Below are 27,970 nucleotides of genomic sequence, written 5' to 3' on the forward strand. Positions count from 1 at the left end.
CTGGAATTGAGGAATTTTCCTGCTTTTTGTGCTAGATAAGAACACATTTTAATTATGAGTTTATAAATATGCGATAAATTTAATTTTTTTTTGCCAACTCCTCATGTGCTAGGTGACGTTGTTCAGATGCAGTTGTACATTTATTTATCTGTCTCCATTCCTGTTCACAGTGGGAATCTCTGGAAAAGGGTTTGGGGTTTCTCCTCAGCTGAAGAAATCAGAGAAGGTGCCCCAAAACCTGGGAAAAATTCCCCGTAATCCAGGGAAAATTATTCAAAACTCAGGGAAAATGACCCAAAATTGGAGGGAATGCCCCAAAATCCATGCAAGATGCCCCAAATCTGATGTAGATGCCCCAAAATCCATTGGAAAATTACCCCAAATTCCCCGGGAGCCCCCTCAAATCCCACCTGGAATTTCCTCCCCCCCGTCCAGGTGACAAAGGTCCTTTCACTCGCCTCCCCCCCCCCGGGATCCGCTGCTATTTTTACAAAAATTCCCAGAAAAAGCCGGGATTTGGGGTAAGAGCTCCCTTTGTAGGGCCGTGGCTGGGCCTGGCACAGCTCATCTTTCCCGGGAATCCCAGGATCCCAAAATCCAAAAAAAGTCCAGGACATGGAGCCCTCATTCCCCCCCATGGTGCCTGGGCAAGGCACCCTGAAAACCGGGAAAATGACCCAAAATCCAGGGAAAATGCCCCAACCACAAAAAGATGCCCCCAAAATAAATCAGACACAAATGCACCAACTGCAGGAAAAATGCCCCAAAATCTGAGAAAGATTCTCCATAATTCAGGGCTGGGACTCCAAATTCTGAGCTGGGAGACCCCAGAGTTCAGAGCTGCCCCTCAAAGCTCTCAATTTTGGGTCATTTTAGGTCATTTTTTGCCCCAAATCCAGCCAGGTCTGAGCTACACCCCCAACACCACCCCTCAAACCCCTATTTGTTTATTTTGGGGTCATTTTTGGGTCATTTTGGGGCATTTTTAATCCCAAACCCCAAGCAGGGCACTTTAACCCTCCAAACCCCAATTTTGGGGTCATTTTGGAGTAACTTTAAAGGTAATTTTGGGGCAATTTGGGGTTATTTTTCACCCCAAACCTTCCAGGTCAGGGCAGCTCCCCCCAAACCCGTTTTGGGGTGACTTGGGGTAATGTGGGGCCATTTTTAACCCTAAGCTGGGGCAGGGTCCTCACACTCCAGGAGCCTCCTGATCCTAATTCCTCCTAACGACCCCGACCCCATTAATCCCCCAGAGGCTTGAGCCTTCATTAATTAATTAATTAACCCACAGCCCTGCTGGGCTTTTTTTTCTGGTTTTGCCCAAAAGCAAAAAAAAAAAGAAACCACCCCAAAACAGTGCCCAAAAAAATCCCCGAACCTGATCTCCCTTCAAACCCTGGGACCCTCGGCCCAGCCCCCATCAAAAATCTCTTTTAAGGTTGGGGGTTTTTTGGGATTTTGGGTGTTTTTGGTGGTTTTTAAAATTTTTTTTCCCCCTGGATTTATTTATTTTTTTGGGATTTTTCCGGTTCTGGGACACAGGGGCGGCTTTGTCCCCGTGGCTTTTGGGGCCCTGGCTCGGTGCCACCCCAAATAGGGATTTTTTGGGATGGGGGGATGGGAGAATTCGCCATCAAAGGATCCAAAATCCCGGAGTTTTTTTCACCTCTTCCTCGCTTCAGACAGGAGACAAAAAAGGAAATTTTTAGGGTTTGGAATTGGATGAAAATCCTGAATTTCAGGCATTTAGGGGGCAAAAAACTCCCAAGTTTTGGGGGCATCCTAAAAAATCAAAGGGTGAAGTGAGCCCCCTGTAACATAGAGTGACCCCGAGGGAAAAAATTGGGAATTCCAGGGGAAAAATCAGCTTTGGGAATGGGAAAAATCCCTTAAGGGACACCAAATAATCCCAAGGTATCCCTCAAACCAATTCATCCAATTCCTAATGTTTCACCCCAAATACCCCAGAAATAAAAACCACAGAAAAAATACCCCCAAAATATTTTAAAAATATTTTTAAATACACAAGAATATTTTAAAATGCACCCAATTTTTTAAAAAATACCCTCAAAACATACAAATGCACACAAAAATCTTTTGAAAATTCCAAGCAATATTTGAAAAATACACAAATAATATAAAAAATATTCAATAAATAAAAAAGCCTCCAGAAAAAATAAAAATAATACACAAAAATATCCTTAAAAATGTACAGAAAATAACAAAAAATATCTAAAAAAATACCAAAAACTGCAAAAAAAAACCCCACCCTAATAAAACCATTAAAAACTAAAAAATTAAATAAACCAAAATAAATCAAAATAGCCCCCAAAAAATCCCCGGTGAGGCCCTGAACGCCCTCCCCCTCGCTCCCTGAAAGGATCCCTTTGTACCTTTCCCAAAAAATCGCCTTTTCATCCCAAAAAAGGGGGAGGAGGGAAAGGAGGAGGAGGAGGAGGAAGAGGCCGTGTGAGGGGGGAAGGCTTTGACCTCATCCCACAAAAATTCCCGGATTTTTCCCCCATTTCGGGCCCCTTCCCACCTTTCCAGGGGGAAAAGGGACAAAGAGGCTCTGTGTGACAAAACCCCAAAAATGGGATGAAAAAGGAAATCTTGGGGATTTTCCCACCGGGAAAAGGAGGGGAAGGGAAAACCCTAAATGGAAAAAAGGAATTTGGGATTTTGGGGTTTTTTAGGGTTTAAAAGCAAATTTTGTGTCCCTACAATTCATTTTTAGGGGGTAAATTCACCCCAAAATCAGGTTTTCTGTAAAGCTTGGGGTCTTCAAAATTGCTTTTTTCACATGAATCCACTGCAAAATTGGGGATTTGGGGGCTTTTTCATCCCCTAAAAAAATCAATTAGAGGCTCAAAAAATGATTTTTTTTAATATTATTAAATTTTAATTTTTAATAGGAAATGTCATGGGATAATTGAAAATATGGAGTGAAATAGCTGTGAAATTAGGCGGAAAAAGTAAAAACTGGGAGTTTTAGGTGGGGATAAAGATCGTTTTTCTGCTCCTCAATTCCAAAAGGATCCTAGGGAATACTTGGGGCCAGATCTGAGGTTATTGCAAGGTGCCAGAGGGAAAAAAATGAAAATTGGGGAGTTTTTGTGTTGAAAAAAGCCCTTTTAGAAGGGAAAAATAAATTCCTGGCTCATCCCCCAGTGAAGGAGTTCACTCTCTGGGTTTGGGATTTTCATGGTATTGGGTGGTTTGGGAAAGTGGGAAAAATCGGAGGGGAAATGGGGGGGAAATTGGGGGGAAATTTGGGTAAAAATGGGGTGGAAAAGGAGCAGAAATTAGGAGAAATGGGGGGAAATGGGAATTAAAATAGGGCAAAATGGGGTAAAAATGGGGCAGAAATGAGGTTTATATCAGGTGAAATTGGGGAAAAATTTGGGTTAAGATGGGACCAAAACAGAGTAAAATGGGGCAGAAATGGAGGGAGCTAAGAGCCAAATGAGACAAAAATAGGTCAGAAGTGGAGTAAAAAATGGGGAAAATTAGGGGTAAAAATGGGGGGAAATAGGATAAAAATGGGGGCGGGAATGGGGAAAAATGGTAAAAACTGAATTCTCCTTCCTCTCTCAGAGTAATTTTGAGCCTAAATTGGGGGATTTGGGGAATTTGGGGTGAGAAAATTGAGTCCCAAATCCATCGGGACGGGGCCGGTGACGCTCGCAGGTGGTGGCACCGGGATGGGGACAGCCAGGATCCCGTGGGGACATTGGGGCGGTGCCACCCCTGCGCCGGTTCGGTCCCAAACCACGCCCCCGCTCTGCCCCCCGCCCCATCCCGGTGTCCCCTCCTGTCCCCTGCTCTGGAGAGGCCATCAGGGGCCGGGGGTAAAACTGGGGGCGCCCGGCCTTACCTGTGTCCCTGCCACTTCAACCAGTGCCACTGTCAGCTGTCACCAGTGGCACCAGCGGCACCGGTGTGTCCGCGCTCCGAGGAGGGCGGGAGGCGATGTCCCCACCCCGCTGTCCCCACCCCGCTTTTGGGGGAGTTTTTGGGGGAATGTGGGGAGGGTTCACGGGGATTTGGGCTCGTCCCCGGCCCCGTCCCGGCTCTGCCACCATGGGGACGGCAGCGGAGCCGCCCCTGAATTTGAGGAGGGGTCGGGCAGCCCCTCCCTGGCGCTTTGATTCATTCCCAAATTTTCTGTTCCATCGGAAAGCGGCGGCCGCAGCCAAGGCCTGGCCCCGGTCCCGGCCAGATCCGGCCACGCCGAGCGCTCTTCCACCTGCTGGGGCTGGGAACACCCAAATCCCCCCAATCACCTCCAAAATTCCTCCCAAACCCCTCAAAATCCCGCCCCAAAAAATCCCCCCAACCTCGCCCAGAATCTCCCCCAAAACTCCCTTAACGCCCCCTTAAATTCCCCCCAAATCCCGCCCTAACTCCTAAAAACTTGGGAGAGTTTTCTGGGGCATTTGGGGGAATTTGGGGGGATTTGGGGAAGGGGATGGTCCCTATCCAGGCTGGGCAATTTGGAGGGGGGTCTGCGCTGGGTTTGGGGTCGGGGGGGGTTCCCCGTGTCCCCCTATTGATCCCACAATTGGCGCCGGGAATTCCGCCGGGAATGGGGACAGCGAAAGGGGGAGGGGTCGCGCTGGGCCCGAGGGGGCCCCGGAGGGGGGCGGGGATTCGGGGACACCGCGAGGGAGGCGGGGGAAGACGGAGCGGGGGGGGGGGGGTCCCATCCCAGGGCGGGGTCGGGGGTATCCCGGTTTTCCCAGGACCGGGAATGGGATGGGGATGGGATGGGAAAGTGGGATGGGAAAGTGGGATGGGATGGAGTAAAAATGGGATGGGAAAATGGGAAAATGGGAAAATGGGAAAATGGGATGGGATGGGATGGGATGGGATGGGATGGGATGGGATGGGATGGGATGGGCTGTGCCGCCTCACCCCCCGCATCCCCCCAAACCCCACATCCCCCAGACCCCACAGCCCCCCTGAGCCCGGGTCCCTCCGCCCGCTCTGGCCCCGGTGGTGGCCGGGGGAGGGCCCGGGGGGCCCGAGGAGGGCTCGGGAGGGCCGGCCCCGCTCGGGGGCCGTGGGAGGGTCCGGAGCCACCGGGGGAAGGTCCGGGGGGCCCGGCGGGGCCGGCCCGGCTCGGGTTACAGCTCCGGGGGGCGGTGGGGCCGGGACTTAAACGGGGCCGCGGGGCCGAGCGGGCACTGCCGGCCCCGGGCGCGGATCGGGCGCAGCCGCCTCGCCATGCCCGGACACCGCCCGGCCCCCGGCGGGCGCCGCTGCCACCGCCCCGAGCCCGCAGCCACCGGCGCGGCGCTCGGAGCCGCCCCCCGGCCCGGGCTCCTGCTCCTCCTCCTGCTCTGCCTCGCCGCCGCCGCCGCCGCGCAGGACCGAGACCTCCGTGAGTGGCGGGGATGGGGACACAGAGGGGACAGAGCAGGGACATAGAGGGAACATACAGCGGTGAGGGATGGGAAACTTTTGGGGCATCGCCGGGGGGGGCGAGGGGGACACGTTGAGGGAAAGTTGGAGAAGGGGAGGGGAGGACAGCGAGGGGACAGCGAGGGGACAGCGGGGAACAATGGGGACAGAGGGGAGATGGAGCAGAAAGAGGATGGGGGACAGCAAAGGACTTCGGGGGACTCTAGGGGACGTTTTGGGATGGACAGAGAAAGTATCAGAGTGGCGGGGCGGACGGCTCGGAGCCTGAGGACACCGAGGGGACATCGGGGGATAGTTTGGGGACATCGGGGGACAGCGTGAGACGCACGGGGAAAGTTTCAGTGGGGCGGGGAGGGGGCAGAGTGGAGTTTGAGGACACCGCGGGGCTGCGTGGGGACATCGGGGGCTTCCCGGGGACACAGGCACGGAACAAAGGGGAAAGTTTCGAGGCAGTCCCGGGACAGCAGCGCGGGTGAGAGGGGGGGGACAGCGGGGAAAGTGTCAGGGAAATGTGGGACAAGCTTGGTGGCACGGAGGGGCACTGGGGGACAGGGAGGGAGAGCACGAGGGGAGCTGGGGACGTCGGGGGACAGTGGGAAATTAAGTGGAACAGAGTGGGACAGCGTGGAGGACACCCGGGGCAGCCTGGGGGACAGTGGGGGGACAAGATGGGGCAGGGAGCGTGGGACACTGGAGGATGGCACGAGGCGGGGCAGGGGGAACATGGTGGGGACACTGGGGGACAGTTTGGGGTCCAGGTGTGTGGCGTGGACGGAGTTTAGGGACGGACAGGGACAGGAAGGAGACAGTCTGAGATGGCTGGAGAGGCACAGGTGGGACATGGGGGCAGCAGGTGACGGTGAGGGGGCAGAGGGAGAGCCGGGGGTGCAGGCGGTGACCTGGAGCAGGGACAGGCTGGGGACAGGGGGTGCATTGAGGGCCAGCCCTGGGGACATCCCTGGGGACACTGGGGACATTCCAGGGACCCTGGGGACACCTGGGAGCTCCCGTGTGCAGCCCGGGGACCCCGAGGCACCTCCTGGGGACCCTGGGGGACCCCCGGGACCCTCCAGGAGCACCGGGGCACCTCCGGGTCACCTGTGAGTTCAGCCTGGGGACACCAGCGCCCCTTGTCCCCCAGCCCGTGGGGACACTGGTGCCACCAGAGCTGCGGGGACACTCGGGGGGTGTCGCTGCTCGGGGCTGTGTCGCAGAGGGGGCTCAGAGGGAGGCTGGTAGTGCCACCATCCCCCTGCTGGCTGTCCCCGCGCTGTCCCCTCACTGGGGGTATGCCGGGCTGCTTTGGCCTCCCCTTCCTCCTCCTCCTCCTCCTGGTGCTCAGTGCCTTGCCCCCGATCCGCGTGTCCCCTCGCTGTCCCCGCGCTGTCCCCGCAGCCGAGGCTGGCAGCTGCCTGCAGGACGGGGCTGGCAGTGCCACCACCCCCTCCTGGCTGTCCCCGAGCTGTGCCCGAGCTGTCCCCCCTCACTGGGGGCTGCGGGGCCCCTCTGGCGTCCCCCTCCCTCCTCCTCCTCCTCCCCGCCGCGCTCACAGCGAGCCTGGCATCGCCACCGCCTCCCCCGCGCTGTCCCCGCGCTGTCCCCACGCTGTCCCCGCGCTGTCCCCGCAGCCGAGGCTGGCAGCTGCCTGCAGGACGGGCACCGCTACAGCGACAAGGACGTGTGGAAGCCGGAGCCGTGCCGGATCTGCGTGTGCGACACGGGGACGGTGCTGTGCGACGAGATCATGTGCGAGGAGCTGCGGGACTGCCCCAGCCCCGAGATCCCCTTCGGAGAGTGCTGCCCCATTTGCCCCACCGAGCAGCCCAGCGGTTGTAATTTATTTATTTCCCTTCATTAGAGAATTAATAAATAAATTACCCGGCCATGGATGGCGCCATCCATGCGGCAGCGCAGGGAAAAGGCAACTTCACCCCAAAACAACGGGGAAAAATCGGCCCCAGGGGAAAAATCATCGAGGTTTTTAGCCCTGGTTGAAAATTTGGAGGTTTTGGGGGGGGGGGGGGGTTAGACAGAAAAAAAATGGGGGAAAGGGTGGTAGGAGGGGATTTTGCACCCCTAGCAAAAGGGCTTTGGTGGAAATCCCCCGAAATTGTGGGAATGCACCCCAAAATGAATGGAAACCCCAAGAAAGCCCCAAGCAGGGTTCCCAATTGTGGAATTTCACCCCAAAGTGAAAACCCTAAACCCACTTCCCCCAAACCTCCAAAACCCCCAAAGTTGCCTTTTTTTAACCCTTCCCTGCCCCAGCTGGGGGGGATTAAAGGGTTGAGCACCCCCAAAAAGCCTCCAAACGCCTACAAGAAGCCCCCTTGAGCCCCTCGCTGCTGGCCCTGCTTTGGGGGAGCCCCCAGTGCCCCCCAGTCTGGCCCAACAGCCCGACCGGGACGGAGCCACTTCGTGTTGCCCCCACCCCAAATTCTTGTGTCCCCTCCCCATTAATTTCTCTTTACTTTTTTTTTTTATTTATTTCCTACAGGGAAGCCTGGCCCCAAGGTGCGTGAATATGGGGGCAATTGTCCCGAATTTTGGGGTGGTTTTGGTGGGCCAAAATTGGGAATTTGTTGGGGGCTTTTGGGTCAGTTTTCTGCTCATCACGGGGGGTCAGACAGAGCAATCTTGGGGTAGTTTTGGGCCCTTGGGGGGTCAGAGAGAGGAATTTTGGGGCAGTTCTGGGGTCTCACCCTTGGCTTCTCTTTGCAGGGACAGAAAGGTGAACCCGGTGACATCAAAGATGTGAGTGGGGGGGAGACCCCAAAAAGGGCTGAGGTGGGAGGGGCGGGGCTGGGAGACCCCACAAAGGGGTTGGGACCCCTCCAGTCCTGATGCCCCCCCCCCCCCCCTTTTGTGTCCCCACAGGTCGTAGGACCCCGAGGACCCCCGGGCCCGCAGGTGGGAGCAGCTCCGGGCTGGGAAATCTCTGGAATTTTTGGGGGAGGGGGTTTGGGAGAGCGGGGGAGGGGCGGGAGGGGACTCCTGACCCCCCCTCCCCCAACCTGTTCCTCCCCCCCAGGGCCCCGCAGGTGAGCAGGGACAGCGAGGGGACCGCGGCGAGAAGGGCGAGAAGGTGAGACCCCCAAAACCCCTAAAAGTCCCCTCAAATACCCAAAATCTGCTGTGACCCTCCCAAAATCCTCTGTGAAAACCTAAAATCCTCTTTGACCTCCCCCAAAAAACCCCAAAATCAACTGAGAACTCACCCAAAATCGCTTTCTTTGTCCCCCCTCTCCATCCTAGGGCGCCCCCGGCCCCCGGGGCAGGGATGGGGAGCCCGGAACCCCAGGAAACCCCGGCCCCCCCGGGCCCCCCGGACCCCCGGGACCCCCCGGCCTCGGGGGAGGGGTGAGTATTGGGGGGGAGGGGGGGAAGATGGGATTTGGGGGGTTTGGGGGGAAATTGAGGAGATTTGGGGGCGTGGAGGGGAATTTGGGGGGGTTTCATGAGAGTCTGGTGGGAATTGAAGAGGGTTGGGAGGGGATTTTGGGAGGAGGTTGAGGTGGTTGAGGAGCTTCGGGGAGGTTTTGAGGGAATTTGGATGGGTTTTGAGTGCAGTAGCAGTGATTTCGATAGGAATTGGGGGGATTTTTATGAGAATTGGGTTTTTCTGAGGGGAATTTGGGCTTTTTTGGGGGGTCTCCGGGGTGCTGAGTCCCCTTTCCCTGGCAGAACTTCGCGGCTCAGATGGCTGGGGGCTTTGATGAGAAGGCTGGAGGGGCTCAGATGGGCGTCATGCAGGGACCCATGGTAATGGCACCCCAAAATCCCCCCAAATTTCCATGAAACTCCCCCAGTTCCCCTCAATTCCCCCCAAACCCCTCCCCACCCCTGTGCAAACCGATCCCATTTGGGACCCCCCTCCAGGACCCCCAGTTTTGGGGGGTCTTTGGTGACTCCGGGGGTGTCCTCAGCCGGTGTCGCCCCCACCGTGTGACATCTCTGTGTCCCCCAGGGCCCCATGGGACCCCGCGGCCCCCCCGGCCCCTCCGGCTCCCCCGTAAGTATAGCCCCCCTCCTCACATTTCGGGCTGGCCGGGCCGGCTGTGGCCACCCCCGCTCATGTCCCCTTGTCCCCGCAGGGTCCCCAAGGATTCCAAGGCAACCCCGGTGAGCCCGGCGAGCCCGGCGCTGCTGTGAGTGTCCCCAAACGTCCCCAAACGTCCCCAAACCCGGGCACTGCCAGCCCCCAGTGCCGCTCATCGCCGCCTCTTTGTCCTCTGCAGGGTCCGATGGGTCCCCGGGGACCTCCGGGACCTCCTGGCAAACCCGGTGACGACGTGAGTGACACTGGTGACATTCAGCCGCGGTGGCAGCCGGGCTGAGAAGGGACAAAAAGTGACATTTTTGTGTCCCCAACCCCTGAAAAATCCCGTTTTCCCCGCAGGGCGAGACTGGTAAACCCGGGAAATCCGGTGACCGCGGCCCCCCCCGGCCCCCAGGTGAGCGTGGCACCGGTGGCCCCGCCACAAAGCCACCGCTGTCCCCTCTCTGTCCCCTCCCTGTCTCCAACTGTCCCTTCTCCGCTGCCCGCAGGGCGCTCGTGGCTTCCCCGGGACCCCCGGCCTGCCTGGAGTCAAAGGCCACCGGGTGAGTGCGTGTCCCCCGCGTGTCCCTTCCTTGTCCCCACGTCCCCCCGGAGCGGCTCTGTCATTGTCACATCCCCGCCGTGTCGCTGTCCCCAGGGCTACCCCGGCCTGGACGGCGCCAAGGGAGAGGCGGGAGCACCTGGAGCCAAGGTGAGAGGGGGTGGCGGTGCCTGGGGCTGGGGACAGTTCTGGGGTGCAGTGGCTGTCCCCTGCTGGGGTGGCAGTCCCCTGGCTCTGGTGGCCGTCCCCGTAGCACCAGGAGACCGTCCTCGCCCTGTGTCACCTGTGTCCCTCCCCGCAGGGCGAGTCCGGCTCCCCCGGCGAGAACGGCTCCCCCGGCCCCATGGTGAGTGCGCGCTGCGAGAGGGAAACTGAGGCACGGCCGGGTGGGCTGGGCCAGGGCCAGCAACCCCGGCCTCACCTCTGTCACCCTCACCTCTGTCACCCTCACGTGTCGCTCTCTGTCCCCACAGGGTCCCCGCGGGCTGCCCGGAGAGCGAGGACGCCCGGGCCCCTCGGGCGCTGCGGTGAGTGCGGTGGCACCGGTGGCATCTGGGGGCGGCGGGGGGGACCCGACCCCCGCCCTGGGGACCCCCCCCTCACCCCCGGCACCGTCTCCCCACAGGGCGCTCGTGGCAACGACGGCCTCCCGGGCCCGGCCGGACCCCCGGTAAGTGCGGGGGGGGGGTTGGCGCGACCCCCGCCCTTGTGTCGCCCCCACGAGGGGACAGCGGGGTGCCTCAAGGCTCCCCGGAGCCCGGGGGGACCCTCACGCTCCTCTCGCCCCCAGGGTCCCGTCGGCCCCGCAGGAGCCCCCGGCTTCCCCGGCGCCCCCGGCTCCAAGGTGAGGGGACAGGGATGGTCCCGGTGGGGACAGCAGGGTCCCGATGTGACCCCTGAGCCTCTCGGTCACCTCCCCCTCAGGGTGAAGCGGGTCCCACCGGAGCGCGAGGACCCGAGGGTGCCCAGGGCCCCCGCGGGGAATCCGGGACCCCCGGCTCGCCCGGCCCCGCCGGCGCCCCTGTAAGTGCCTGTGTCCCCTCGCCCTAATGGCTTTGTTCCCTCGCCCCGGTGGCTTTGTCCCCCGGCGTTGTCCCATGAGCTGGGAGCGGCGGGGACGGGGCCGGATCCGGGGAAACTGAGGCACGGAGCTCAGCGAGGTTTTCTTGTAGGGGAACCCAGGGACCGATGGCATCCCCGGAGCGAAGGGATCGGCGGTGAGTGGGGACAGAGACAGGGATGGGGACAGGGATGGCCCAGTGAGCCCCTGGCTGTTGGGACAGGGACTGGGCCGTGGTGAGGAGCGGGTGCCCAGGGAGGGCTGTGCTGGCATTTTGGGACATTTGGGTCCCCTGGGGGGTCGTGGGGCACTCAGGGATGGGGGACACTGGGGGACAGAGATATGTGGGGACACTGGGGGGGTATTGGAGACCCTGGAGCTGCAGGGACAGGGTGGGATTTGAGCTGCAGGGGGACAGCAACTGCCGGCAGAGATGGGGACAGTGGGGACACTGGTGACGCTGGAGACACCGAGGGCTGTGGCGGGTCCCTGATGTCCCCCGGTGTCCGCAGGGCGCTCCAGGCATCGCCGGCGCTCCAGGATTCCCCGGCCCCCGCGGCCCACCCGGACCCCAGGGAGCCACCGGCCCGCTGGGCCCCAAGGGACAGACGGTGAGAGACCCTCGATGTCCCCCCGGGGACACGGCCACGCCCGGTGACCGCGCCCGGACCCTCACCACGCCCTGTCCACTGACTACGCCACGCCCTTTGGCCACGCCCATCTACCAGCGAATGACCACGCCCCTTTATACCCAGGCCACGCCCCCTTCACACCTTTTCCCTTTGGGTGTTCCCTCCCCAGAGTCACCCCCGGGTCACTCCTGGGTCACCCGGCCCTGACCCCTAAGGGAACACTAGGAGTGAAAATTGGGATGGGACGGGACAGGACGGGATGGGATGGGATGGGGACAAGGACCTGGAGCCCAGGCCAGGGACGGGGTGGGGACAGCTGTGGGGACACTGTACTCTGTCCCCCCTCATCAGGGCGAGCCCGGCATCGCGGGATTCAAAGGCGAGCAGGGACCCAAAGGAGAGACGGTGAGTAGAGCTGGGGGACGCCAGATCCCCCCGCCGAGGGTCCACCCCAGCCCTCACTGTCCATGGAGTGTCCAGTCCCAGTCCCTCATTGGTCATCCTAGTATCCATCCCAGTGTCCATCCCACCCCGGTGTCCACCCCAGTGTCCATCCCGGCCCCTCTCTCTCCTCCGGTGCCTCTCGGCCCTAATGAGCCGTTCCCCTAACGAGGCCCCTTGGGGCAGCAGCGTCCCCCCCGCCCCCCCGCGGGGGACAGTGGCCGGGGGACAGAAGGACAATGGCCGCAGTGTTCGGTGTCCCCCCGTGGGGCCGCGCCCCCCCTTGGGGACATTCCCCCCTCGCCTCATTAACCACCATCAATGGGGCCCCGCCGCGCCCGGCGCCAGCGGGGACAGGGGGGGCACGAGGGGACTCGGGTTTATGGGGTTTGTTCCTGGGGGGGCCAGGGAGGGGATGAAGGCTCCTTGTGACCCCTTTTCCTCCTCGCCCTCAGGGCCCTGCAGGACCCCAGGGCGCCCCCGGACCGGCCGGGGAGGAAGGGAAGAGAGGAGCCCGCGGAGAACCCGGAGCTGCTGGACCTTTGGGGCCACCTGGAGAGAGGGTCTGTGGTGCCCTCAGCCTCAAATACCGACCCCGATCCCAAAAAACTGACCCTGACCCTAAAAAAATAACCCTGATCCCAAAAACTGACCCCGATCCCAAAACTCCTTCACTCAGCCCTAAAACCCTCCCCCGACCCTACAAATCCTCGTCTTCCCCTACAGGGAGCTCCTGGCAACCGCGGCTTCCCCGGGCAGGATGGGCTGGCCGGCCCCAAGGTGGGACTTGGGGACACCGGGGGTGTCCCGGGGGTGACAACCCCAAAGTGACCCCACACTGACCCCAAATCCCCCACACTGACCCCAAATGCCTCGCAGGGAGCCCCAGGCGAGCGCGGCCCCGCCGGCCTGGCCGGCCCCAAAGGAGCCACCGGTGACCCCGGACGCCCCGGAGAGCCCGGCCTGCCTGGAGCCAGGGTGAGAGACAGCAGTGACCCCAAACACGGGACAGGGGCGGCACCTGTGGGGTCTGGGTCAGGGGGGTTGAGGGTGGTTAAAGCACTCTTAGGGTCAATTAGCTGATTTTGGGGTGGTGAAGGTGGGTTTGGGGTCACTAACGTGCTTTTAGGATTGGTAAGGGTGGTTTTGGGGGTGGTCAAGATGATTTTGGGGTCAGTGAGGTGATTTTGGGATTAGTTTATGGAGATTTTGGGGGTTGATAAGGTGCTTTGGGGTTGATAAGATGCTCTTAGGGTTGTCCAGGGTGCTTTTGGGGCTGTTTAAGGAGCTTTCGGGGTCAATAAGGCCCGTTTGGGGTTAGCCAAGATGCCCTTTGGCATTAAGACCTTTTTTGGTCTCTTGGCACTCTTTGGTGCTAATTAAGAAACTCTGTGGTTAATTAAGATGCTCTCTGCTAATTCAGATGCTCTTTGAGATTCCCAAGGTGCATTTGGGGTTCCCAAAACCCCTCCTTGGGGTTCCTTGCTCTTTGGGGTGCCCTTTGGGGGTCACCCCACGGCTATGGGGTCATGGTCACACCACAAAACCTTTTTGTCCCCACAGGGTCTCACAGGTCGCCCCGGGGATGCTGGGCCCCAAGGCAAAGTGGGCCCCACAGTGAGTGACACCCCATAAAGGAATTGGGGTTTGGGGTGGTTTGGGGTTGGGGTGGTTTGGGGTCAAAGGGGGTTTGGAGTTTGGGGTTGGGGTGGTTTGGGGTTGGGGGTCGTTTGTGGTTGGGATTGGGGGTGGTTTGGGGTTGGGGGTAGTTTGGGGTTGGGGGGGTTTGGGGTGGTTTGGGGGTGGTTTGGGATTGGGGTGGGCTCCTGGCCCCACTGACCCTGCTGTCCCCACAGGGTGCCCCCGGCGAGGACGGACGTCCCGGACCCCCCGGCCCCCAGGGGGCTCGGGGCCAACCTGGCGTTATGGGGTTCCCTGGTCCCAAAGGTGCCAATGTGAGTAAGGACCCTTTTCCCTCTAAAAATACCCGGGAGTTCTCCCTGGGGCCAGAACCCCAAATCCTCCATCCTTGTTTAGGGCGAGCCTGGAAAAGCTGGTGAAAAAGGACTTCCTGGAGCACCGGGGCTGAGGGTGAGGTTTTCTGTCACACAAAACCCAAAAATTCAGCTTTTGGTGCCACTCCACCCTAAAAGCCCCCAAAGGGGGAAACTGAGGCACGGGAAGGGGGGAAATAGGCATTATGGGATTTGGGGCTCAGTTTTCCACCTCCTCAGGGACTTCCTGGCAAGGATGGAGAGACCGGAGCTGCCGGACCCCCAGGACCTGCTGTGAGTGCAACTGGGCGAGCTCAGGACTGGGGCTAAAAACCAGATTTGGGTTAAAGCCCCTCTGGATCTGCTGGGGGATCCCAAAACCCACAAATCCTCAGCCCCTGTGGTGCTGGGGCCTTGTGGGATCCCCAAAATCTTGGGGTGGGGGAAGTCTGAAATCCCAAAGGTTTTTGGGGTCCTTGAGCAGCGTCCATCCCACAGGGCCCGGCAGGGGAGAGGGGAGAGCAAGGAGCCCCCGGCCCCTCCGGCTTCCAGGTGAGCTCAGGGATTTGGGGTTTGGGATTTGGCGTTTGGGGTTTGGGGTGATGCCACCCCAACACCCAGGGTCCTGCTGTCACTGTTCTCACATGGCTCCTGTCCCCTCCCAGGGACTGCCAGGGCCACCAGGTCCCCCCGGCGAGAGCGGCAAACCTGGAGACCAGGTGAGACTCCCCAGTCCCCCCCAGGTGGGGTCAGGATCCCCCAAATCCCTCAGGTCTGACCCCAAACCCGTTTGTCCCCTTCCCACAGGGTGTTCCTGGAGAAGCCGGAGCCCCCGGGCTCGTGGGTCCCAGGGTAAGTGTCACCTGTCACCTGGGGGTGGGTCACAGAGTGTTCCCTGTGGGGGGCTTTTAGGGGCCAGTGTCACCTGTCCTCCCATTTGGGGATGTGTTCATCCCACGAGGACTTTGCAGGGCCTGGTTGTCCCCACCCAGGGCCACCAGATCCATGCTGGTTCCATCCTCATCCCAGTCCCTCCAGGGTAGCATGGGACAGTGCCCTCCCCATCCTCTGGTGCCACCCCCACGGTGTCCCCATGTCCCCGCTGAGCTGTCCCCATGTCCCTGCTGAGCTGTCCCCTTGTCCCAACCGAGCCATCCCCATGTTCATGTCCCCGTGTCCGTGCTGGTCCCCGTGTCCCTGCTGAGCTGTCCCCTGTCCCTGTGCCCCCACTGAACTGTCCCCACTGTCCTCGCTGAGCTGTCCCCCCGTCCCCATGTCCCCGCTGAGCTGTCCCCATGTCCATGTCCCCCTGTCCCTGTTGAGCTGTCCCCACTGTCCTGACTGAGCTGTCCCCCTGTCCCTGTGTCCCTGCTGAGCTGTCCCCTCTGTCCCCAGGGTGAGCGCGGTTTCCCCGGCGAGCGCGGCTCTCCCGGTGCCCAGGGCCTGCAGGGGCCCCGCGGCCTCCCCGGCACCCCCGGCACCGACGGACCCAAGGTGGGTGACACAAGGAGGGGACAGCGCCGATGGCGGTGCCACCGCGGGGGGTGACACCCCAATAATGTCCCTTTGCTGCTATAGGGTGCCACCGGCCCCGCCGGCCCCAACGGCGCCCAGGGACCCCCGGGGCTGCAGGGGATGCCCGGGGAGAGAGGAGCCGCTGGCATCGCCGGTCCCAAGGGGGACAGGGTGAGTGACGGTGACATGGGGGGCACGGGGTGCCACCAGTGCCACCAGGGCTCAGCTGGGCTCATGCTGGCCCTGTGCCACCCCACAGGGCGACGTTGGAGAGAAAGGACCTGAGGGAGCCCCTGGAAAGGACGGAGCTCGCGTGAGTGGGACGGGGCAGGAGGGGGCCAAGCAAGGACACTCTTGGTGGCCAGCCAGAGGTGCCCATGGTGGCCAGCCAGGGACGCTCTTGGTGGCCTCCTCCTCATGGTGGTTGGTGAGGGATGTCCATGGTGGCTACCCAGGGCCTTGGTGACCTCACTGTCCCCTCTGTCCCCACAGGGTCTGACTGGTCCCATCGGCCCCCCTGGCCCCGCTGGCCCCAACGGCGAGAAGGTGAGACCGGGGTGGCCCCACCAGTGCTCCCACAGGGACAGATCCCACCTGATCCTGGGGCAGATCTCACCTGATCCCTGGGGCAGATCCCACCCGATCCCTGGGGCAGCCCCACACAGACAGACCCCATCCATCCCCCACAACTCCCCCTTCCTTTCCTTCCTTTCCAGGGCGAGTCTGGCCCCCCCGGCCCGTCCGGAGCTGCTGGAGCCCGCGGTGCCCCCGTAAGTACCACCTGTCCCCCCCTGGTACTGGCAGTGCCACATTGGCCCCATTCCCTTGATTTTCACCCCGTTTCCCCCACAGGGAGAGCGCGGAGAGCCCGGAGCCCCCGGCCCTGCTGGATTCGCTGGACCCCCAGTGAGTTCTGTCCCCAGCCCATCCCAGTTCTGTCCCCAGTCCATCCTAGCGTCCCCAGTGGCCGCTGACCACTGACCACGACTCTTTCCCAGGGTGCTGATGGCCAGCCCGGAGCCAAGGGCGAGCAAGGCGAGCCTGGCCAGAAGGGTGATGCTGGAGCCCCCGGGCCTCAGGGTCCTTCCGGGGCTCCTGGACCGCAGGTGGGTCCAGCCGAGACCCCCACAATTGGGGCTGAGCCCATGTGGGGGTCCCTCATCCCGGGAATCTCCAGGTCCTGAGTGTCCTGATTGGTTTTCTGCCTCTTCCCAGGGTCCCACAGGTGTCACCGGTCCCAAAGGAGCCCGGGGCGCTCAGGGACCCCCGGTGAGTGGGGGGAGGGGAGGGGAGAGGGGGGAGGGGAGCGGGGGAGGAGCCGGGTCTGACCCCCTCTTGCCTCCGTCCCCAGGGAGCCACCGGATTCCCTGGAGCCGCCGGGCGCGTCGGACCCCCCGGCCCCAACGTGAGCTGGGGGCAACTGGGGGGAACTGGGGTCACTGGGGGGGAACTGGGATCACTGGGAGCAGCCAGGATCTCTTGGGAAGATCAGGGATTGCTCAGGTCAGTTGGGATCCCTGGAGAAAAACCGAGATCATGTGGGAACAGCTCATTTTGGGGCAGTCGGGATCGCTCGGGAAGCTCTGGGATCACTCAGGCCAGTCGGGATCAGCCAGGATCGCTGCCCCCAGCTTCGGGGGCAGGGCAGCTCCCCACGATGTCCCCGAACCAAAGCCACCCCCGGGTGCCACCACCCAGCCCTTCCCAAGAGGCATCACCAGTGCTCCCCAATCCTCGAGCAGTGCCGGGGCTGGGATCAGGGATGGATCGGGAACGGGATCAGGCACGGCTCAGGGATGGATCAGGAATATGGAAACCCCTCTAACCCCGATCTCTCCTGCAGGGTAACCCCGGACCCCCCGGACCCCCCGGCTCCGCGGGCAAGGACGGCCCCAAGGGCGCCCGGGGCGACGCGGGACCCCCGGGCCGAGCGGGGGACCCGGGGCTGCAGGGCCCCGCCGGCCCCCCCGGCGAGAAGGGCGAGCCCGGCGAGGACGGCCCCGCGGTATTTGGGATTTGGGGACGCCGCCCCCGGCCCCTCCGCCAGCCCCCGAGCGGCGCTGACCCTTCCCTCCCCTCGCCTTGTGTCCCCGCAGGGTCCGGACGGGCCCCCCGGCCCCCAGGGGCTGGCAGGACAGCGCGGCATCGTGGGGCTGCCGGGGCAGCGCGGCGAGCGCGGCTTCCCGGGGCTGCCCGGACCCTCGGTGAGCAAAACCCTAAAAAACACACACAAAAACCCCAAACACCAAAAAAATCCCAAAATCTGGGAAGAAATGGGAGCTCATCAGAGGCAGTTTCGTGGTGTGGAAGGATTTCGGGAGGTGGGGAGTGGTGGAAGCTGCTCATCCCCATCCCAGTACTTTTGAGATTCTCTTTCCATGCCAAAAAAATGTCCCAAAATCTCCTAAGGCTTTTCCCCACTGACACGGTCATGCACCAGACCAGCAGGATGCATTTTCCATTCCTTTTTCCCACCGGGAATTTGTGCCCCCTGAGCTCTGGGGAAAGTTTGTGGCCGAGGAGGGTTTGGATTCCCTCCCTCTCTCCTGGTTCCCTGCTGCTTTTCTGCCCTCAGTCCACCCAGACACACTCATGGGGGGGTTTCCTGGTTTTTTAGGGAGAGCCTGGAAAACAGGGAGCACCTGGATCTGCCGGTGACCGGGGACCCCCTGGGCCCGTGGGACCCCCTGGGCTGACTGGACCAGCTGGAGAGCCTGGAAGGGAGGTAAGAAATTTAGGAATGTCTGGAATATCCAGGATGGATCCCTGGCTGACCCTGGGTGGAGACAGCCTTTAGGTTGATCCCAGAAAATCCCAGCACGTTTTCTCCATAGAATTTTGCCTGGATAAAGGAGTTTTGCCCCCATCCCAAAGGCAAAAGCTGAATTCCTCCTCTTTTCCCAGGGAAATCCCGGCGCTGATGGACCCCCGGGCAGGGATGGGGCGGCAGGAGTGAAGGTGAGCTCATCTTGGATTTCTCAAAGGCCGGAATTCCTGGGAATTCCCGTTATGCCAGAATTCCTGACCCCATTCCCTGTTCCCAGGGCGATCGTGGTGAGACCGGCCCCGTGGGCGCTCCCGGCGCTCCCGGCGCTCCCGGAGCTCCCGGCCCCGTGGGACCCACTGGAAAACAGGGAGACAGGGGAGAGACGGTGAGTGGGACACCTCGGGATGGGGGGAGACGGGAATTACTGGGAATCATCCCAAATCCACGCCATGGAGCTGTTTGGGATCATCTGGGAATGGCACTGGGAGCAGCTCCGAGCGACTTCCTGAGGATTCCTGGTTTGGGATCTGCCTGGGAGCTCCAGGGGCTGGAGCTGGGAATGAGCTGGGCACCCCAGGAGATAAAACTGGGAACACCTGCAGTGCCCTGGACAGCTGGGAACGCTGAATCTCATACCCCGCATTCCCACACCTCAAATCCCATTCCCGCTGTTTTTGACTGCCCTCCTTTCTCCCACAGGGTGCTCAGGGTCCCATGGGTCCCTCTGGTCCCGCTGGCGCCCGGGGGATGCCGGTGAGTGAGTCCCACCTGGAATTCCTAGGATCCCAGTTTGGGATCGCAGCTGGGCACCCTGGTTTGGGATCACCCCCACTCCTGACCTGCTGTGTCCCCCCTGCAGGGTCCCCAGGGGCCACGCGGTGACAAAGGTGAGGCGGGCGAGGCTGGAGAGCGCGGCCTGAAGGGACACCGGGGCTTCACTGGGCTCCAGGGCCTGCCCGGGCCCCCCGTAAGTGCTGGGATTTGGGACCACAGCCCCCCATAGGTCCCAAATCCTACATCCCACACCCCAATCCGACATCTCCCGTGGGACCCCAAATCCTCCATCCTCCTGTCCTTCCCAGGGTCCTTCTGGAGACCAGGGCGCTGCCGGACCCGCAGGTCCCTCCGGGCCCAGGGTAAGTCCTGGAATTTTGGGGGAAAAAGGGAAAAGGAGCCGCCCTTGGACTGGTGCCACGCCTGGAGGTGGCAACCCCATCCCTGCTGTGCCCTGAGCCCTGTTTGGGGTTTTTCAGGGTCCCCCCGGCCCAGTAGGCCCCTCAGGCAAGGACGGCTCCAATGGGATGCCCGGACCCATCGGCCCCCCTGGACCCCGCGGCAGGAGCGGCGAGCCCGGCCCTGCGGTGAGCGGGGACACTGGGGAGAGGGGATCCGGGAGGAGAGGGATCCTTGTGAGAGAGAGGGGATCCAGGAGGGGATCTGAGGGGAGAGGGATCTCATGGGGAGAGGGGATCCGGGAGGAGAGAGGATCCAGGAGTGGAGAGGTCCAGGAGGAGAGGGATCCTGTGGGGAACAGGAGGGATCCAGGAGGGGAGAGGGGATCCAGGAGGAGAGGGATCCTTGTGAGAGAGAGGGGATCTGGGAGGGGAGGGATCCAGGAGGAGAGGGGATCCTGCAGGGGAGGGATCCTGCGAGAGAGAGGGGATCCAGGAGGGGAGGGGATCCAGGAAGAGAGGGGATCCAGGAGGGGAGGGATCCTGTGAGAGAGAGGGGACCTGACACAGAGGGATCCTGTGGGGGGCAGAGGGATTCAGCGGGGAACAGAGGGATCCAAGTCCCGGCTGATCACCCCGTGACCGCTCCTCCCTCCCCCAGGGTCCTCCCGGGAACCCCGGCCCGCCCGGCCCCCCCGGGCCCCCCGGCACCGGTATCGACATGTCGGCGTTCGCGGGGCTGGGGCAGCCCGAGAAGGGCCCCGACCCCGGGCGCTACATGCGGGCGGACGAGGCGGCGCCGGGGCTGCGGCCGCACGACGCCGAGGTGGACGCCACCCTCAAGGCCCTCAACAACCAGATCGAGAGCATCCGCAGCCCCGAGGGCTCCCGCAAGAACCCGGCCAGGACCTGCCGAGACATCAAACTCTGCCACCCCGACTGGAAGAGTGGTGAGAGAGAGGTCCCGGCCCTGTGTCCATCCCTGTCCATCTGTGTCCATCCCTGTGCCCATCCCTTTGTCCATCTGTGTCTGTCCCTGTGTCCATCCCTTTGTCTCTCTGTGTCCATCCCTGCGTCCCTCTGTGTCCATCCCTGCCTCCATCCCTGTGTCCCCCTCTTCCTCCTTGTCTCCTCCACCACCCTCCCGGCCACCAAGGCCCACGCTGACCCCACCACGGGCGGTCACTCACTGACCCCATGCCCTCGGTCCACAGGCGATTACTGGATCGACCCCAACCAGGGCTGCACCCTGGACGCCATCAAGGTCTTCTGCAACATGGCCACGGGGGAGACGTGCGTGTACCCCAGCCCCGGCAGCATCCCCAGGAAGAACTGGTGGAGCAGCAAGGCCAAGGAGAAGAAGCACGTCTGGTTCGGCGAGACCATCAACGGCGGCTTCCACGTGGGTGTCTGGGATGGGCACGGGGGGGAAACAGGGTACCTGGAGTTTCACAGAAGAGTTGGAGCTGATTATCTTCTTGGGGGTGGAACTTTTGGTGGTTCTATCAGATATTGGGTGATTTGAGGATTATATGGAAATTTTGGAGCTGATGTCCGTCCTGTGGGTGGAACTGGTGGTTGTTGGATCAGAAACGGTTAATTTAGGGGATTTTACTGAAACTTTGGAGTTGATGTCCCTCCTTGGGGTGAAATAGGGGGTGTTTCGATCAGAACTGTTGGATCCAGTGGACTTTATGTAAATCCTGGAGGGATGTCCTTCTTTGGGGTGAAATTGATAGGGTTTGTATCACATATTGGTGGATTTAGGGATTTTAAGGAAAACTCGGAGTGATGTCCTTCCTTGAGGTGAAATTGATGGGTTTTGTACCAGAACCAGTTGATTTAGAGACTTTCATGGAAATCTTGGCATCAGGCCATGACAGTTTCCAGGTCTGGGAAAGCAAACTGTGGAAATTCCCCAAAAATACCCCCAAAAAAGCCTGAAATTCCCCAAAAAAGCCATCTGAAAGCCTCCCTCCCCCCTGCAGTTCAGCTACGGCGCTGAGGAGCTGGCACCCAACACGGCCAACATCCAGATGACCTTCCTGAGGCTGCTGTCCACCGAGGGCTCCCAGAACGTCACCTACCACTGCCGCAACAGCGTGGCCTACCTGGACGAGGAGTCGGGCAGCCTGAGGAAGGCGCTGCTCATCCAGGGCTCCAACGACGTCGAGATCCGCGCCGAGGGCAACAGCAGGTTCACCTACAGCGTGCTGGAGGACGGCTGCACGGTGCGTGCCGGGAGGGAGAGAGGGGCAAATCGGGGCAAATCCGTAAATCGCGGGGTTCACCACGTAGGGAGGAACCTGGGAGGTCAGAGAGAGTGATCTGGGAGGTGACAGCGTCTTGTCATCGAGTGCCACCAACCCGTGAGGGGACAGCATCTTGTGTCACCAAGTGTCACCACGGCCAGGATTTGGGTAACACCTCCAGCTGGCTGTGGTGCTCCAGGGATGGGGACTCCAAACCCCATTTTCCAGTGTTTTCCCGCTAGAAATACACTGAGAAACGTGACCCTTCTTGGTTTAACAATGAAATGGGGCTCAAACTGAGATTGGGAAGGTTCTAGGAGCTTAATAACTCCATTTTTCCAATGCTAATGATAAATTTGGGGCACAAACTGAGATTAGGAAAATTATGGAGGATTAAATAACTCAATTTTTCCAATGCTAATGATAAATTCGGGCTCAAACTGAGTTCTGGAGGATTAAATAACCCCATTTTCACCCATTTTTTCCTTATAAATACACCAAGAAGTGGAGCCTCTCTATGCCTGATGACAAATGTGGGTTCCAGCTGGGATTTGAAGGGTTTGGTGAGGATGTAACAGGTTAAATGACCCCAATTTTCCCTGTTTTTCCCTCAGAAACACACGGGGAAGTGGGGCAGGACTGTCATCGAGTACCGCTCGCAGAAGACCTCGCGCCTGCCCATCGTGGACATTGCACCTATGGACATTGGGGGACCCGAGCAGGAGTTTGGCGTTGACCTCGGCCCCGTCTGCTTCTTGTAAAAAAAAAAAAGGATTTTTTTGGTGTGGTTGTTTGTTTTTGGTTGTCGTGGTTTTTGTTTGTTTGGTTTGGTTTGGTTTTTGTTTTTTTAAAAAGCCTGGCCCGATTCCTTTAAAAAAGAAAAAAACCACAAGAAACGGGATCCACCCCAAAAAGGAGCTGAGAAGTTCTGCACTGAAAGGGCTCACCCCGAATCAGGGAGCAACCACCTCATCCCAACACCAGAATCAAAGGAAAAACCCATTAATATTTATTTATTCTCTTCCTGGAAGACCTGTTTTTGAGGTCAGGTGGAGGTGGGAATGTCAGTGATCCCTTTTTCCCTGAAAAAAAAATGGGATTTCACCAATCCAGGTATCAAAAATCCCCTCCTCACCCCGAATTTTCCCCTTTCCCCTCAGCAGGAGTGTTCATGTATAATATGAGTTTAAAAACACACAAAAAAATCAAAAAATGGTGCTATTCTTGTAAAACAAGTCTGTATTTTTTAACATCTGTTGGTATAAAATGAAAAAAAAATCTAAAAAAAAAACTTTTGGTCGAAAGTAAAAGTTGAGTTGAGTCTCTTTCTTTTGGGTGTGTTTGCAGTAATTTAAATATTTCCTCCCCATTTCAACCACCATAAAGTTCTTTAGGTTGGGAAAAAATCCTATTGAAGTCCTCATTTTGGGTTAAAACTGCACATTTTTTGGATTGGGATACTTCAAGCTAAGGGGGACGAGGGGGGCGAAATCCCCCAGAAGAGCCAAAAAAAAAAAACAAGGAAAAATTTGAAAGTGAAAAATTTTGAAGTAGAAACTTTTGGAAAAGCAGGAGATTTAATTGTGGAATTCTTGTCCTATAATTAGGATTGGGACAATCTCGGTGTCACCAGGGCAAGGGGCAACTGTCCCCTCCTCCCTACAAATTTTATCCTGTTTTCTACCTGCAAAAACTCAATTTTAGGGCTGTTTTGCAGCACTGGAAGTAGGAGACTCCACTCTTGCTGTGCCACAAAAAATCCCACATGGAAATTCCTCTCCTCACCAGGCTGTTCATTACAAGCAAAAAGCTCAGAAATGGGATTTTTTTAATGATCTTGACAAAAATCAGCCCAGTGACCCCGAAGAGGCCCAAACCTGCTCAGATCTCTCCTGCAAGAGGCCCCAGGCAGCTCCTGGATGAGGAATTCCTGAGTTTCACCCCAATTCTTTTGGGTCAAAACTCCTCTTTTTGCCTCTGTGGATGGCAAAGCTTCTCTTGGAGAAATTATAACAAGAAGATTTTTAAAAACAGCTTTAAAAAAGCCATTTTGGGGTAGAATTTGAGTTTTAAACCCTCCCAGCTTCAAGTGCAGCAGCTGCCAGTTGTGGCCAAGCACCAAAACATTGGCAGGGGAAATTCATTAAGGAGGATTGGGGGATTAAAGAGGATTTTCCACCCAAAAGTGCCCTTTGAGACGCTCTCCTAATGATGGGGGCTCTGCACCAAGGGTTTGGGGTCAAATCTTTCCCCTCCTGGTGCAGCCAAGCAGAAAATTCGGGGGTCCCTCCTGGGGGCTGCCCCCCCAAAAAACCCTCCAGGATCCTTGGAAAAGTGGGATGGGGCTGGGGGCAAAGAGGGGGAAAGGGAATGAGGGGAGGCCCCCAGAAAATCAGGATTAAACCCAGCCAGGAGGGGAAGAAAATGGAGACAAAGCAAAGTTTGGGATTTCTTCCTTTTCCTAAAAAAAAGGGAAAACTCAGTGGGAATTGGTCACCGGGGAAGGAGGTTGGGATTGGGATTCTGGGCACTGGTCCCAGCTGGGGACAGGAACCTGGTCAAGTTTTTTCCCCCCTCATTTTCCCCCCAAAATTCCTGGGAAGGGCTGGGAAAAATGGGATTTTCCAGCCTGGAGAAGGGAAGGCTCCAGGGTGACCTCTCAGGAGAGCCGGGACAGACCTGGGATAAAGGACAGAGGGACAGGACGTGGGGAGGGGCTTCCCACTGGGGTCCGGAGGTTTGGGTGGGACTCGGGGAAGGAATTTCTCCCTGTGAGGGGAGGGAGGCCCCAGGATGGAATTCCCAGAGGATTCCCCATCACTGGGGAGGAGTTTTAGCATCCCCCAACCCATTCTGGGATTCTGCGGAAATCCATCAGCAAAACAGGGATTTTTGGGCAAAAAACACCACAGGAGCAACCCCAGCAGAGCACTGGATTTAGGACAAATCCAGAGCTTTTCTTTAAAAAAAATAAAGAACAGCACATGGAAAGATCCAAATCAGGTTTATTGATTTCAGAAGAATTCAGCCCTACAAATGCTGCAGGGACAGGAATCTCTTGCTGGAAAAGGGAGCAGAGTGTGGATTTTGTGCCACTGTCACCCCAAAATCCAGTAATTTTCCCATTGAGGAAGGATCCCCTCCCATGTAGCTGTGTCTGGCTCCCGAATCCCACGGGAAAGGAGGGCTGAAATTCCAGAAGAAACCTCCCAAAAAGGGGCAAAATGCCAAAGGGCTGCGGGGGCCGGGCTGGCAGCTGGGCTTTGCTCGGGATAGCGGCTGGCAGGAATGTCCAGCTCCCGGCAGGGAGGCCTTGGAATCCCAGCCTCCCACAGAACCCCCTCCAATCCCCGCTGCTTTGGGAAGTGGAGCACAAAAAGCAGCAAATTCCCGGATTTCAAACCCCAGGGAAGAGCCTCTGGATGCCAAAGGGGTCGGAGCCACAGGGGGAAAATGAGGGAGAAATTTATTCCAAAGATTTGGGTTCCTTTGGCTCCTTCCAAGGGTGTAACAGAGGCTCATGCCAGGTGGGAATTCTCTCTTTTTTGGGGTCTTGAGGTGCTGCCACCATTGAGCAGGAAAACAAACTCATTTTCCCTGAAAAAAACTAAACCCATTCACTCTCAAAAATTAAATCAATTCACCCCAAAACACCCTGACGGTGCCAAGCTTCCAGAACAGGTGCAAACCACTGCAAATCTCTGGGATTTCAGCCCTCGGCTCCGGATTCCTCGGCAGGAAGGAAGGGAAGGAGCACCCCCGGCAGGGCGGCAGAGGAGGCGCCGCGTCTGTCCCCGCAGAGCCACTCGCGGTCCCCGCGGTGCCCTCAGGGCGTCCCCCGGGCCGGCGCCGTGGAGTTGGAGCTGCAGTCCAGGTAGTGGAAGGTCTCCAGGGTGCTCTGGGCGCTGTGGCCGATGTAGGAGAGCCTCACCGAGGTCCTGGCAGGGCAAAGGGACAACTCAGAGGTTTGGATTCATCACAGACTCCTCTTTTCCTCAAAAAAAACACCCCAAATTCCGGCGGGTTTTGGTGAAAAGGTGAGGATTGCAGCCTCGGGAAGGAGCTGTGTGCTCCACCCCATATTTACCCACCCTGGGCTGGATTAAAACCTGACCCTGAGGTGAATTTGGGGAAAAATCCAAGCAGGATTTTCTCCATAGGGCCCAAATCCGTGGCTGGAGTTCCCCAGGGATTCAGGAACCACAGAACAGAATCTTTAAGGTGGGAAAAGAGCTCCAGGAGCGGCACCCACCTCATGAGGATCACGATGTTGTGGACCTTCACCTTGGGCAAAGTGCAGAAAAAACTGGAAAAGATCAAGGAAATTGGTCAGCAAGTGAGAAACTTGAGGAATTTGGGATTTTTTTGGCAGCTCCAGCTGGTATTTTTCACTTTGGTGTTAACAAAACCATCTCACAGCACCTTGAGAAAATTCCTGGCAAAGGAATTGAGCAGGAAAAGTGACTTACAATTAATTCCCCAAATTTTAATCAAAGCAGCTCCAACCCTCTCCCTCCCCAGGTATCTCCAAGGAGCAGTAAATCCTTACTACACATAGGACAGGGATCCACCCAGCTCTGCCTTCACGGTGAAATTCACCTGCAACAGAGCGGAAAAAAATCAGATTTCAGTGCAGCTTCATCACCTTCAACCCCATTTCTGAGGGAGTGCACAGAGCAAAAGCAGCTGTGGCCCCTGGGCATTGAAATCACGAGGTGAACTCGCAGAGCTCCCAGTCAGTACCAGTTTGTCCCTCAGGGGCTGGATGCTGGAGACGTTGGTGAGCTGCTGCCTGCCCACCACGGTGTTCATGTACTGCACCTGGCTGCTCAGGCTGCTCACTGCCACCGAGTAGAAGTTGGAATTCCTGATCCTCAGCGTGGCCTGGAGGGAACAAAAACAACCCTGACCTCGCTGGCTCCTTCCCCTGCGGGTTTGTTTTCCCAAATCCATGGAAACTTTACCGTGATGGCCAGGAGGACAGCGGAGTTCTTCCTGTCAAACCACACCTGCACCACTTTGATGCCATCATCGTCTACCAGCACCGAGTGGGGGAACAGGAAGAAAACCCCCAGGCCAGACAGCAGCAGGCAGAGCAGCACTGAGAGCAGCACATAGAGTTTCCTGGGGAAAAAAAAAAAAAAAAAAAAAAAAATTCTTCACCTCATCTGCAAGATTCGGATCCTAAAATACCCCACCCCACGTTTGGTTTCCTTGGAAGAGGCACCCAAGAGCTGCTGTCACATTTTTAATATCAAGATGGCTCAAAATCCTCCCTTTGCACATTTGGGGTTGGGTAATGAGCAACCAAAGCAGCATTTTGGGGTCTTTTTGCAGTTGCTCCCAAAACTCCAGTGAGGGGATGGAAGGTGGAAGTGAGTTCGTGGTACTCATGGTAGAAATATTTAAAATCACACTTTAAAGCCTATATTTTGGGGTGAAAACAGAAACAGCCCCTAAAGCAATAAAAGAACTCCTCCCTTACGTTCTCTGAGGACGAAGCCGTTGGTCGCTGTAGGGGATCAGAGCCACCAACTCGTTCACCTGCTCTGGGAAGCAAATTGGGAATAACACATTAAAAAGTGACTCTTTTTTTGCTGTTTAGAGCTGGATTTTGGGGATTTTAGGCCCCAGAGGAGCAGCCACCTGAGGGGATGCGGCCGGTGCCTTGGCAGGTGGGGCAGGTGATGCTGTCCTGGCCCGTGAACTCCATGTAGGGACTCTTGGCCCCATCCTGCACGGGCTCCTGGCTGACCAACACCTCCTCCTCCTCAGCCTCGGCCTTCCTGCGGCTCGGGGCGGTGCTGGCGGCGGACAGGGAACGCACAGAGCCCATGGTGGCGGTGATGGGGACGGCTGTGTCACCTGGGACAGGCGGCAGGAGCAGCTCTGGGCTGTTGAAGGGGGTTTTGAGCCATTTCTAAGCCACAGTCCCAAAGCCACCACAAAGTGTCCCCATCCACAAGGGGCTTCCTTGGAGAAGGGGACACCTTGATGGGCTCCATTTCCAGCTGCCCAAAACCCAGCGCTGCCCAGGCACCCCCTCCTCCACTGAGAGCAGCATCTCCTCAGGCAGCCCCCGCCCCAAAACACAGCCCCGGGGCTC

The 27,970-nt window shown here is 58.7% G+C and overlaps 2 protein-coding genes across 3 annotated transcripts; one reads left to right on the forward strand and one right to left on the reverse strand.

The window, feature by feature from the left end:
• Positions 1 to 5,213: 5,213 nt before the first annotated feature.
• Positions 5,214 to 23,137, forward strand: COL2A1 (collagen type II alpha 1 chain). The gene is made up of 54 exons (XM_059491222.1): positions 5,214 to 5,389; positions 7,059 to 7,259; positions 7,928 to 7,944; positions 8,152 to 8,184; positions 8,308 to 8,340; positions 8,462 to 8,515; positions 8,686 to 8,790; positions 9,115 to 9,192; positions 9,398 to 9,442; positions 9,525 to 9,578; positions 9,669 to 9,722; positions 9,830 to 9,875; positions 9,971 to 10,032; positions 10,128 to 10,181; positions 10,333 to 10,377; positions 10,505 to 10,558; positions 10,657 to 10,701; positions 10,822 to 10,875; positions 10,956 to 11,054; positions 11,204 to 11,248; positions 11,604 to 11,702; positions 12,075 to 12,128; positions 12,620 to 12,727; positions 12,891 to 12,944; positions 13,044 to 13,142; positions 13,728 to 13,781; positions 14,021 to 14,119; positions 14,202 to 14,255; positions 14,399 to 14,452; positions 14,657 to 14,710; positions 14,824 to 14,877; positions 14,966 to 15,010; positions 15,554 to 15,652; positions 15,737 to 15,844; positions 15,933 to 15,986; positions 16,166 to 16,219; positions 16,390 to 16,443; positions 16,526 to 16,579; positions 16,672 to 16,779; positions 16,889 to 16,942; positions 17,025 to 17,078; positions 17,517 to 17,678; positions 17,770 to 17,877; positions 18,291 to 18,398; positions 18,578 to 18,631; positions 18,718 to 18,825; positions 19,140 to 19,193; positions 19,300 to 19,407; positions 19,523 to 19,576; positions 19,694 to 19,801; positions 20,274 to 20,562; positions 20,827 to 21,014; positions 21,601 to 21,843; positions 22,479 to 23,137. The coding sequence occupies exons 1-54, from the start codon at positions 5,233 to 5,235 to the stop codon at positions 22,623 to 22,625; spliced, it is 4,533 nt and encodes a 1,510-aa protein (XP_059347205.1). The 5' UTR covers positions 5,214 to 5,232; the 3' UTR covers positions 22,626 to 23,137.
• Positions 23,138 to 24,900: 1,763 nt separating this feature from the next.
• Positions 24,901 to 27,733, reverse strand: TMEM106C (transmembrane protein 106C). Of its 2 annotated transcripts, XM_059491249.1 has the most exons (7): positions 27,511 to 27,733; positions 27,350 to 27,413; positions 26,829 to 26,988; positions 26,608 to 26,748; positions 26,414 to 26,463; positions 26,117 to 26,170; positions 24,901 to 25,802 (listed from the first exon to the last, which is right to left on the reverse strand). In XM_059491249.1, the coding sequence occupies exons 1-7, from the start codon at positions 27,698 to 27,700 to the stop codon at positions 25,691 to 25,693; spliced, it is 771 nt and encodes a 256-aa protein (XP_059347232.1). In that variant the 5' UTR covers positions 27,701 to 27,733; the 3' UTR covers positions 24,901 to 25,690. The 2 variants fall into 2 exon arrangements, with proteins under 2 accessions (XP_059347232.1, XP_059347233.1); XM_059491250.1 differs by lacking the exons at positions 24,901 to 25,802; positions 26,414 to 26,463 and having other exon boundaries at positions 26,124 to 26,170; positions 26,510 to 26,748.
• Between the last annotated feature and the right edge of the window lie 237 nt (positions 27,734 to 27,970).

This window comes from Ammospiza nelsoni, chromosome 32, assembly GCF_027579445.1.
Source record: "Ammospiza nelsoni isolate bAmmNel1 chromosome 32, bAmmNel1.pri, whole genome shotgun sequence".
Classification (NCBI taxonomy): Eukaryota; Metazoa; Chordata; class Aves; order Passeriformes; family Passerellidae; genus Ammospiza; species Ammospiza nelsoni.